We start from the raw sequence: 12,688 nt of genomic DNA on the forward strand, positions 1-12,688 counted from the left end.
TTACAATCTATGTTAGTTAATCAAAATGGGAACCAATTATATTTTGATACTTGTAAGAAATCATGCTTTGGCTTATTTTTTTGGCCAAATTTATGAAAAGGTGTTATATGTGACTATTTTATTATTTTTATAACAACAATAATAATATACATTATATTTATGAAAAGAGTTGGGTTGGTTTTATATACCCTACCCAACTCTTTTCATAAATATAAAGTTAGCCAGAAGACAAAAAACCCACAACCCGTGCCAACTATTCCTATGTTGGCACATAATTTTAGTCATGAATGATCAAAACTTTTTTCTTTAAATATTTTTAGACATTAAACTTTGTTTTTTTTTCTCAAGATTGTACACTTTCATTTTTACCTTGCTGGGTCATCTTAATATTTATAACACAAAAGATAATGAATAAAGTGAAAGCTCTGCCAACCAACCCCAGTCTCCCCTGCTGCTTTTAAACTGTGCTATAAACTGACGCTTTAAAAACTAAACTAATTTAATACACTAAATTAGTCTATCGAAATTAGAGGTGTTCAGTTTATGAATCATTTAAGAGCTTCAGACTGGAGAGACATTTGCAGTTTGATATTTTATCCTATCTGAGCTCTGGTTACAGGGCAACTACAACTGCGTGTTGCTCCGCTAGACGTGTGTGTGTGTGTGTGTGTGTGTGTGTGTGTGTGTGTGAGATCATGTGAGATCAACAACCACGTCAGCAGCTCTGAATGGAAAGAGATTGCAAAGGGAGCTGCAATTCCTTGGCAGTAGAGAAGAGATATGCTCAGCTGTTCTCTACCCTAGGAAACACAGCTTTAAGTTCAGTCTGGTTTTTAGAGGGGGGCTGAGACAGAAACATGTGTATAAACACACTTGTTTATGCTCTATGAACCTGGGTCAGAGAGTATGCTGGAAAATATAGTGGATATGAGCATGTATATGTGAGTGTGCTGTTTGTGTGAGTGTTGATTGTAAGCCCCGGCTTCTATTAATCCCCACTTCAAAAGGTCTGACTGCCTTTTTCTTTTCGTCTCTGTCCATGTCTCTCTCACTCTCTGTCCCTCTCTCTCTTGGGAATGGTAGGAATGCTACATGACATCAATGCTGACATTCCCAGAGCAACAGCTGAGAATGGAGGGAAGGGAGGGGCAACGGACAGCGAGAGAGAGAGAATGAGACACAAGGAGTGGTAATGGACAGAGAAAAGCAGTTTGGTAAGAGCTGAGAAAGTTTCTTAGGGAAAAACAAATCACTCCGCATATACAAAAAGTATTTCCCACAGGTAACAAAACTGTAAATTATTACAACTTTTTTAAAAACGTTAAAACTTTTTTAGTAAAACGTTTTCTTTCTCAACAAATAGTGGAAGGAGGTGCTTTACCTTCAGGAAAGCAAGAAAAGTGCAGAACGTCAAATTAATGTATTTAGTCAGATTCATTTATTTAGTCAAATTAACAAACATATATAGTAAAAGGGTTGCAAATTTAGTCTAAAGGGGCTGACTATTTTGGGACAAAAAAAAAGGATAATTACTGACAAAAAATGATCCATTTCCCAAAAATGTGATCATTTTTCCACCCAACTTTGATAACACTGTTCAAAGTTGAGTCGGATGAAGAAAAGCAGTTTGGTAAGAGCAGCATGGGAAGAAAATAATTCATTCTATATCAAATTAATTAATTTATATAAAATAATAAATAATTAAAAATATAAAATTTTTACTAGGCTAATAATTGAATATCCATTAAATAGATTATGTCACAATTATGCCATTGTTGTATAATTTTTACCATTTAATTCTTGGTTAAATTTAGGTTTAAATTTAATTCTTCACATAAAAAAAAAAAAAGAAAAAACATCAAAAAAGGCATGGAACACCAAAATAAGGCATATTCATTGAATGTGCCAAAGAATACACACACAATCCCAAGAAACCATGGGAGGTGTTTTTCCAGTGACTCCACAGCCTCTTCACTGATTAAATGTTCACATTTTAAATGCCCACTTAAAATGTCTATGAGACTCATGTGCTCTTTGAAGATCAGTGGCAGGAGAACCTACAGCTGTCAGGGACTGTCAAGATGGGCTGGGAGGAGAGAAGGGAGTGTGACAGAGTAGGAGGGGACGGAGCGTGCTGGTTTAAGCTGGGCATTCAGAATGTCACAAGTGAGATATGAAAAACAGCTGAGAGGGGAAGAGTATGGGAAGACAGTTATGCAAGGGCACATAAATGGAGAGGAAAAGAGAAAAAACTAATGATAATTTAAGAAAATGGAAGGACGGAGTAGGAAAAATGACGTGTGTGGTGTTGACCCATAACATTCATGTCACTCGTGCCCCATGGTCCCATGAGGGTTTTACAGGCATTCTTGGAGAGCACAGTGTGAGCTTCAACTGTCACAAGCAAACAGGTGTGTGAGCGTACAGTGGATGTCTGATCTGATCACCCGCTTTCAGATTTTTGTGTTCAGACAACCTTCATAGAGCTGCTGTCATTCTCATAATCACAGTCAGATCAGATCATATCTTATCGGATGAGATTGAAAACTCTCATTCCACTCTGCAGGTCTAAAGTGTGCCCTTCGATTTCAAGCAGTTTGACTCAGACTGATGCATTATTCGGGTGAAAATGAAGAGGCATTATCGGGGCCGTCTGGCTGGTAGGAGGAAAGACTTACCCACAGGGCTTGGGCACGCTCCGTTTGAATTGTTGAGGTCACCTCCCAGAAGAGCACCTGGAAAAAGGACAAAATAGCTACAGGAAGGCTGAAATTTCAAGTCTAGAGTACAGACTCTAAATCTAGATCTAAAGCCAAACAAATCTGGAACAGAAAATGAAGTTTTTGGACTAAAGGAAATAACATTAGTCTCGGGTGATTTGATCACAGATGGTCAGCCAAGACAGACATGTGTCTTTTGGGGGATGGGATACAGAATTTTAAGGGAGGGTGTCTTATTTCTGGACTATATAGATACTTTACATCAATGTGTCATAATGAAGTGCACATTCAGTGAAGTCTTTTGCATTTATATGAATCATATTTAAGATGTATAGTGTTTGTACAGCATATAAGTGTACACTACCATTCAAAAGTTTTTTTTAATTGATAATTTATTTTAAATTAATACTGATAATAAAAAAGACCTCTACACTGTTACAAAAGATTTCTATTTCAAATCAATTTTGTTCTTTTGAACTTCTCCACAAAAATATTAAAACCATTTTAATCAATAATAAAAAGAAATGTTTCTTGAACACCAAATCAGCATATTAAAATGATTCCTGAATGATCAGGACACTGAAGAATGACTGGAGTAATGGCTGCTGAAAATTCAGTTTTGACATTACAGGAAAAAAAATCATCTTAAAAAATAGGCAAGTTATTTTAAACTGTAATAATATTTCACAATTTTTACTGTGTTTTTGATCAAATAAATGCAATCTTGGTGAACACAGCATTAAAAAAAATCATACTAACCCCAAAAGGTAGTGAATATATTGTACATACTATGATACAATTGCTCAAGTATACTTTTAAACACTGTCTCATTTATGTTGCACAGCTGTGCCTATAACATTGTCCACCTTCCCTGTCTTGTGGAAATAAAGCTTTTATTCTATTCTTAATTGATTCGATCAAGCTGTTGTTTTATTTCAAAGCTTTCCCTAGCAGAGATTACATGTTATGTGAGTCAGTAGTCCTTCGAGTTTTTTAAGCATGCATCAGGACACATTAGAGTTTACACTATAAATGTGACATGTTTCCCTGACCACCTCCAAAGGAGCTTTAAGTGATCAAATCACAATGAGATGCATTGAACCTCATTTACAATTGTATGCCTCAAGATGTTGATACTAGGTGTAAAAAAGATGCTACAGCTCAGCTGATACTGACATACTGAAATGAAAACTTAACAGAATTGGCTGAAGTAAGACTACATGCTGTAAGGATGCATATTACAATATTACAATTCTGGTCAAAAAATTCTGGTCTGATCAGTACACTATGTAAGCACTCCAGAGCAGAGGAGATGAAGGTTTGACAGTCACGCTCCGGGTAATCCGACACCCACAGGGCAACATTATAAGCTCATGTACACAACATGAGCTACTATTTCCTCCTTCCTGTTTTGCTTACTGGTACCCAGCGCCATTGATCTGCTCAGGATTTTACCTGCACTGGCAGGTCTCTGTGGCAGGCCAGGAGACACCGTGTTCCTCTGCAGCTGCGGTTGCTGTGGCGACAGCAGGCGTGGGTCTGAGAGAGTGGAGGTGATGAAGGAAGTGGTGACAAGGCTGCTGGGATTGCTGAATGGCAGAGGGCTCTGACTGGACACCGGCACTGTGACTGGCATGGAGAAAGTGGGCGGTGGCACTGTGGACTGAGAAACACAGATAGAGAGGGAAACGTTATTGGCTTAAACTCACCCACCTGCATGTACATCAAGACATTGCGCAAATGGTCACACGCCGGTTTTAATAGCATGCAGTGACTTGTGCAAACAACTTCAAAGCAGAGCACGTGAAGCTACAAGGTGCGGAGTTAATTTTGTAAGACGCAAAATCTGTCAACGTTTTAGTGTGAATTATCCAGGCTGGAAATGAAAGGAATAGGAAGTCTTCACTTCATTTGCATCTAGATTTCACTGAATCATCCAGTGTTTACGGTCTTATTTTAACACTTGTTTCGTAGCCCAGGATTATACTCAATTTTAGTCTGCAACAGTTGTCCTTAAACTGGTAATATGGCTCGAGGGAATAACCCACCATACACAGTAGGCTCAGGTGTTTCAAACAAGGGGCATGTGGCCGTGACAACTCCTGAGTCAGCCGATCCTCGTTCTCGTGCCTTGTGAAGCGCAATTAGCCAGCTTCAGCAATCAGTATGGACTCAAACTGTCCAGATGCTCTGATGGAGACCCATTTTCCAAAGATCCTCAGCAAAACCAGGGCCTCTAAATTTAGAATGTGGGCCACAGTAGGCCTTCTGTGTTCTGAGTGGGACCCAGTTTGATAGAGTTAGTCTGGCTGTTCCTCTGTCCTTCTCCCTTTCTCCTCTAGCCTCTCTGTCTGAGCTTCAGCAGAAAAATGTAGTTTGAAGTGTGCAGATTATGGTCACTACATTCTTAAAAATAAAGTTTCCAAAAGGGGGTTTTCGCAGTGACGCCACAGAAGAGCCGTTTTGTGTTTCCCAACGAACATTTCAGTGAACAGTTCTTAAAAGAACCATTTTTTTTCTTAGTGTGAAGAACATTTTAATAACCTAAAGAACTCTTTTTCATATAAAGAAGCTTTTGTGCAATGGAAAGGTTCCATGGATGTTAAAGGTTCATGGAATATAGACGCTATTAAGGAACTTTTAGTTTTAAGAGTTAGTTTCAACAGACAGCTTTGTTGTTATAGCCGAATATGGGTTTACGTTTCCTATAAACGCTGTTGTTTTCGCAGAAATGACTTCTAATGAGATTCTACTGATGCCAAAGCTGCTTTAAATGAATATTCCAGGTTAAACATATCCAAGCTACGGTTCTGGAGGGAGTAACCCATTGTAGCATATGCTATAGGATAAGACTGTGGATGAAGTAACTAAGTTCCAGCACTGCACGCAGACCAGGCAGGGTGAAGGGAGGGGAGGGTCATTAGTGTGAGATGAGCAGCTGGTTTTAAAATATGGAGCACCAAGACAGAAATAATCTAGTCTGCTAGTCTCCAATTTCTCAGCCAGAAAATGCAATCTGACACTTCTGATGTGCCTTCAACAACTGAAGATAAATACAACAGACTCAAGATTATATCAGTCTAGAGACACAGACAAGCGATAGTCAACTGTGATAAGAACGACACTTGGTACTGAAAGAAAGACCGTGTGACTTTGAGGAAGACCGTGACCAGTGAAGTGAGAAAGACTGACTGGTTTGGGAAACAAGTTGGCAAATCATATTCACATGAAGTCCCTTTGGCTTGGAGCTTACTGCAGATCACAGTGCACATGAGGAATGATCTTTCAGGGTCAATAAATAGATTTAATTTTCAATATATTTTAAAATGTAATTTATTCCTGTAATGGAATTTTCAAACTTTTTAATGGTAGTGTATATCCAACATCAACCGATACAAAAAATATATAAAAATAATAATCACTGATATAGCACTGATGTATAGTGCATTCCTGTTTGATGCACAATACTGAAATATTACTCTTTTTTTTTACTTAAGTTGAAATTGAAAACAATTCCAGAATAAAAAACAAACTTAAATTAGCATGTTTTGTAATATTTTTTCTAGGAAGAAGAAAAAAAATATCTCAAGTAAATTTCCTCACAATCCAGCTTTATCCACTGAAATTGCCATGACAGCCAAGTCAGACAGTTAGTGGTGAATATATAAAAACTCATTACAAACTGATCATTTTCCGGCTTGTTAAGTAGAGCTTGTAGTGCACATGCTGCTGGGTGTCCCCAATGAGAGGGATTAAGGTTTTAGCTTTCCTTCCTCGGGCACTCATGCTGGGATTATGTGGGAGAGAAGAGAGAGGCGCTGGATGACTCTCTTTGTGCTCCGGCCCGTGAACGGTGCACTGGGTGGAGAATGGGAGGGGGGCGAGAGAGAGGAAAACTGGCCCTCCGTCAGGTGACGAAATGCTTTTTAGATGCAGCTACCAAGCAATTTCTAATTTCCAGTCCCATTAGCATTACAGAGAAAAGAGAACGCAACTTACTACACTAATCAGTCTCTGCTGCCCACATCATGTTGAATCACGTTCACCATGTAAATGATATCAAACTTGGGCCCACGATACATTGAGAAAGGGAGCAGCACTTTCTTGTTTCTGTACCTTGTGAGAGGAGATTCCTCATGCAAGGCTCATGCATAAAGCATTCTTGACAGTGCCTTAATGAAAATTATCTTCACCGACGCCTGAATCGGGACCCAAATGAGTCAGAAGTCTATTCCTGGCAAACACGATACAAGCATCAGTCAACGCAGAACATAAGAACATAAGAAAACAGAACGCAGAATCAAGCCAGCTATAAATCACAGGCGCATTTGAAAACGTGGATTGTGAGGATCAAAGGGATGCGGCCCACACTCGCCCTCTCGCCCCCGACTGCCCTCTCCTGGCCCAAGCACACACATTCAGAGGGGATTGAGGGGTGGTGGGAGGGGAATGGGGTGAGAGATGGTTGCTAGGTGCTCTGTGAGTTGGTTTGCCGGGGCCAAAAGCAGGCCTCTTCACACGGGTACTCACTGAAAGCCTATAGCTCTGCATCATTTTATCAAACTCCTCGTCTATCTTTTTGTACTTCTCCTCTGTGCGAGGTGTGAGGGAGAACGGCTCCTCGGGGTCTGGGCTCTCCGAATCCCGGTGCTCTTTCTTGTTCAGAGCCTTCATTTATTTCCGACCGAGGATAGGAGAGAGAGACAGAGGGGAAGAAAGAGAAGGAGGGAGGTTAGAACGACAAGGTAAAGAGGAATACTCACTCCGTAGCGTTTGAAGAGGATGTCCAGCTCCTCGCTATTGCGGTACTTGTCCTCCTGTAACGGACTCTGGTCGATTGAATCGTCCCCATCTGGCTCTGGACTGTTGCAACCGTTAAAGCCTTTCTTTCTCAACGTCTTTAAGCATTTGGAATGGGAGAAGAAAGGGAGAGGAGCATATTTCACATTTAGAAACACAAATGTCAATCAGAAAGAAGCAGCACTGATTTATTAAACCTACAGAGTAATGTGTGACACATAAACCAAGAACACTGTACATCAGCAGATTGTTTCATGAGGAAGTGAAGAGGCTAAATTCGATTTTACACCATGACTTGGAAAACGCTGAAACTGCGCAGCCATTAGACAACCGTGGGCTGGAAATAAGTTATACGAGGCTGAAAATGAGAGAAACTCAGTTTATCGGTTTCAGCCTGAAAACAGTTTGAGACTTTTTTGAGAAGATTTTCCAAACAAGATTTTCTCTAAGTAGCTTTGATGGGGGTATCGAGGCTGAATGGAAAACAGTTTTCAGCACTGCTTTCTTCCTTTTCATAGAGGTCATGGTGACATAAAAAGTGTGCAAAGAAAATACAGCATAACATTTTTTTAATCCAGATTTGTTTTTTTCATATACACTACCGTTCTAAAGTTTGGGGTCAGTAAGATGTTATATTTTTCATAAAAGTCTCTTATGATAAAATACAATAAAAGAGTCATATTGTAAAAAATCATTACAATTTTAAAAATTGTTTTCTATTTTAATATTTTTTTAAATGCAATTGATTGCTAAGCTGATTTTTCAGCAGCCATTACTCCAGTCTTCACTGTCACATGGTTTTTTAGAAATCATTGTAATATGCTGATTTGGAAACTTTGAATAATAGACAAATAACAGCATTTATTTGAAACAGAAATCTTTTGTAACAACATAAATATCTTTACTGTCACTTTTGATCGATTTAATGCATCCTTACTGAATCTTACTTATCCCAAACTTTTGAACTGTAGTTTTATAATATATTACATTACATTACATTATGTTACATTAGTAAATTAATTTAAATGAACTAAAATGCAAGTGGTGAAGGGTGTTGTCAAGCTGTTGCTATGCAGTTGCTAAGGTGTTCTGAGTGGAAAAAAGTATAATCCCTTAGAAATGTAACAAACACACCTCTCCACAAAACGCTGTACAATTGGAGGCTTTTGTGAAGCCACAAATCAAGCATTTAAATGAAATATTAAAGGGGTCCTATTATGCTTTTTCACTTTTTTAATTTTAGTCAGTGTGTAGTGTGTATGTTTGGGCATAAAAAAGATCTAGAAAGTTACAAATCTCAAAGTCCACTCCAAAGGGAGATATTTAATTTTTTAAAAATCCCTTTTCAAGAACTACAACAAACGGCTCGTTTGGACTACAGCGTTTGTTTTCCGGGCTTTGTGATATCACAAAGCGGCCCTTTAAGCAATAGGGCCTGTAGAAATTCCTAACCCCAAGTATGAGCATTAGCAATTAGCCTTAGCAAGCAATGCTACTAATTTATAGATTTGATGAATGAGGAAAAAAAAATACATTGCAAACATTTGAACTAGCTCGATCGTTCATACATAACACTCTCTCTCGCACACACACACACACACACACACACACACACAGTGTGTATATACAGTGAGCTGTAAGATGAATGAGGGTTTTTCTCTGGGTGAATGTAAGCCACTTCATAATTTAGAAACAGCAAATCTCCCTCACTTCATTGAACGGTCTCTTTTTGCCTGCATGTCTCTCTCTTTCTGGTCTCTTAAAGTCAAATAACCAGGTAAAGCAGAGAAGACGTGTTTTTAATTGGGCATGAGCCACAGGAAGGGCCTTCTGAATGGTACTGCCCCCAAAAACATCAGGCCAAACACTGGGAACTCAGCGCCAGGTCTGCCTCTACTGTCACTCTGCCTCTCAATATTGCATGAGACAGCCTTCAGCCTCAACATACACAAAGCAGCCCAGTCAGGCTTGAGCTGATGTGGCCCACAGCGGCCTAACATCCTCACCACAGTGCACGCACGCACGCATGCACGCATGCATGCACGCACGCACACACACACGCATGCACACACTCACACACACACACACGCGCGCGCGCTCTCTCTCTCAAGAGATTTCTGCAGCTGCACCCAACAGGAAACATGCACCTGTACCACTGGGGGCTTCTGCAAAAGAGTCATCAGTTTCTCAACATCACACACTCTACAGAAGTATTCACCCTCTGATGACTGCATTTTAAACTGCACGGAATGACCATCTAATCTTGAACAATTTATCTTGAAATAAATACTTTACTTTCTTCTGTACACACACACATTTGAAGTTTTAAAGGAACAGTTCACCCAGAAATTACAATTCTGTTATGATTTACCCACCATCATGTAGTTTCAATCAACATTCAGTTATTTTTAAAGTATTTGTTCATAGTTCACAGTGAACAAGTTCATAGCGACGACAAATTGGACTCGTGTGACTTGTGCACTACATCCTGGATCTTCTTAAGTCATGAAAGTTTTGAGTGAGTAAAAGACCCAAATTTAAGTTGTTATTCACTATAATCTCTACCTCTAGTAAGCCAGAGAACCAAAGCAACTAAATCACTGAATCAGTGAGTTGAACTTGAGTACCAGTTCTATCCAATTTGGAAAGAAATCATTCTTTTGAGCTGGTTCTTTTCAATTAAATGCTTGATCCGGTTCACAAGTTGCACTGAATGATTCATTATGGAAAACAGCTGCATTAAGGTGCATCAAGACAAGAAAAAAATAACATATGAGTTAGGAATACGGATATGAGGTTGAGTAAATAATGACAGAATTGTTTATTTTTGGGTGAACTCTCTTTTTAATTCGGGCAGCATTCAAACTATATTATCTGAGACACTCATTAACTCTTCCGGTGAGGTTATATGATAGTTCTGTGTGAGTAAAAGACCTAAATATAAGTTGTTGTTCACTAATAATCTTCTTTTCCAGTGAGCTGTTAACTCGAGGACCAAAATATCCAAATCATTGAGTCAGTGAGTTGAACTTAAGAACCAAACCAGTTCAATTTGCATGTGAATCACTCGTTTGAGCCATTCTTTTCAATGAACCGCTTGGTCCAATTCATAAATTGCATTGAACTAAGAAACAGCTGCATTAAGGTGCATGAAGATGAAAAATAAAACAGCATACAGGTTCAAAATACCATGAGGGAGAGTAAATGACAGAATTTTTATTTTTGAGTAAACTATCCTTTTAATTCATATGATGTTTAAGCTATACTACCTGAGACACTCTTCCACTGCTGCTGTTCTTTCCGAGTTTATGTTACGCGCCCCAGAACAACATGCCACACACATGCAGTCGCCATCTTGTGTTGGACGGGACAGACACCGGATGGGCACTGTGTGTGTGTTTGTGTGTAAGCCACTTTTTCCTCTCTGGCCAAAGGCAGGAGGTGGTAGAGGGTGCAGCTGTCCCTACCTCTCCTGTCCCACCATCGTCCAGGCAGTTAGCCAGCAGCGTATAGAGATCCACGAGCCTCTGAACAACGCTTCATGCTCTCTAGACCTGCACACACACTCTTTCTCTCACATGTGCTCGGCCTCCCTATGGATGAGTGTTTAGCTATGCAAAAGCCTTGCCATTTCATGAAGAACTTGCAGTGTTGTGGATTTACACTGTCACTATGGTATAACCAGGGCGTATTTTGGATATGGTAACATGGTAATACCATAATATTCTTAGAAGTACCTTGGAGTACCATGTAAATAAAGTAATATATAAATCAAATCAAATTAGTCAAAAGTCAAATTAGCATGGTATAAGCATGGTCTGAATCCATAATGAAAGTTCACGATGTAATGAAACAACAAATTTAGCTTTAGTTACAGTATTCGATAAATGTCAAAATAAATGAGGAGAAGCATCATGAAAACAAGTCACTGCAATTACAGACATTCCTATTTGGACGGGATCCTTCTCAGAGGACTTGTGTGTTAGGAGGAAAACAGTAGGTAATTTGCTCTGCGGTTTTAACAAGGTTTTTGTGAGGAAAAACACACACATTTACCTGGCCTCCTCAGACAAAACTTGTCCCAACCAAATAGGGCTATTGACTGAACTACTGCAACCGAATTAACACGGTTCACCAAAAACAGGAAGGAAGGAGTGAAGAGAAGGAGCAAACAAATAAAGGATGAATGAGACCAACAAACAAAGAAAACAATTTCCTGCAACCTGAAATTGGGAGGATTCACGGTGGGCTTGTATGTCTGTGTTACCTCAATGATGTCTGCGTTGGTCCTGCTTTCGTGCGGCTCATTGTACTCAGTGTATTTGAGGAGCACTTTGTCCATGTCGGTGCTGGCATACTGGAAGAGCTTGTTTGAGTGATTGAAAATAATGAGGGCAATCTCACAGTCACACAACACACTGAGCTCGTAGGCTTTCTTCATCAGACCAAACTTCCGTTTGGTGAAGGTCACCTGTGGATAGAGAGAGAAAGATGAGGTTAGAGAGGGAGAAAAAGATGATGATTGAGATGAAGGATGAGAACTGAAAACTACATCTTTTATTTGCAGTGAAACAAAAAAGAAGATCCTAAAGTTATAGTCTGCTTAAAACAACCAATTACGCACATTCATGTTGTTCCAAACATGAATGTCTTTCTTTCCTGTGTGAAACTCATAAGAAGATATTCTGAAGAATCTATTTTGATGTTCAATTTAAATAAAATTACAAATAAGGATTAGAGCTTTCAAGATTCAAAAAGGATGCAAAAGCACTATTATTATATCATAAACATGTTATCTTAAAGTAATATGATAAGATATATGATATTTAAAGGGACATACTGAAATTTAAGACAATCTTGACATGTGCTGAGCCATTTAGAGTTCGCTTAACAGTTAGCCTAACAATTTCACTGTCTGGGAAGATACACATGCAAATTTGGCCATTAAATTTCCATTAAAAATGCCATTAAACGAGAAGAAAAATGTAGTTAAACATTAAGAAAAAGAGGAAGACAAGGTTAGACAAGGATGAGTGAAGAGATGAGAACTATATCTAATGCAATTTTGCTTCTTAGGTAAATTTGTCTTATTTTAAAGGGGTGGTTCACTGGTTTTTTTCTAGGCTTGATTGTGTTTATGGGGTGCAGTCTAACATGTGTTAATGCTT

The 12,688-nt window shown here is 39.0% G+C and overlaps 1 protein-coding gene across 13 annotated transcripts in view; it reads right to left on the reverse strand.

The window, feature by feature from the left end:
* The window catches only part of LOC107663114 (myocyte-specific enhancer factor 2D-like), a 65,667-nt gene that overhangs the window by 14,123 nt on the left and 38,856 nt on the right, over positions 1-12,688 (reverse strand). For 9 of the 13 annotated variants that reach the window (XM_016453283.1, XM_016453276.1, XM_016453317.1 and 6 more), the window contains exons 3-6: positions 11,788-11,991; positions 7,251-7,388; positions 4,176-4,383; positions 2,679-2,735 (exon numbers count right to left, since the gene is read on the reverse strand). In XM_016453283.1, coding sequence (XP_016308769.1) covers positions 2,679-2,735; positions 4,176-4,383; positions 7,251-7,388; positions 11,788-11,991 — 607 coding nt within the window. Of the gene's footprint in view, positions 1-2,678; positions 2,736-4,175; positions 4,384-7,250; positions 7,389-7,483; positions 7,619-11,787; positions 11,992-12,688 lie in introns of all 13 variants that reach the window. The other 4 variants (XM_016453304.1, XM_016453289.1, XM_016453355.1 and 1 more) reach the window with 1 other exon arrangement.

Source organism: Sinocyclocheilus anshuiensis, unplaced genomic scaffold (genome assembly GCF_001515605.1).
Source record: "Sinocyclocheilus anshuiensis isolate Anshui unplaced genomic scaffold, SAMN03320099.WGS_v1.1 scaffold3274, whole genome shotgun sequence".
NCBI lineage: Eukaryota > Metazoa > Chordata > Actinopteri > Cypriniformes > Cyprinidae > Sinocyclocheilus > Sinocyclocheilus anshuiensis.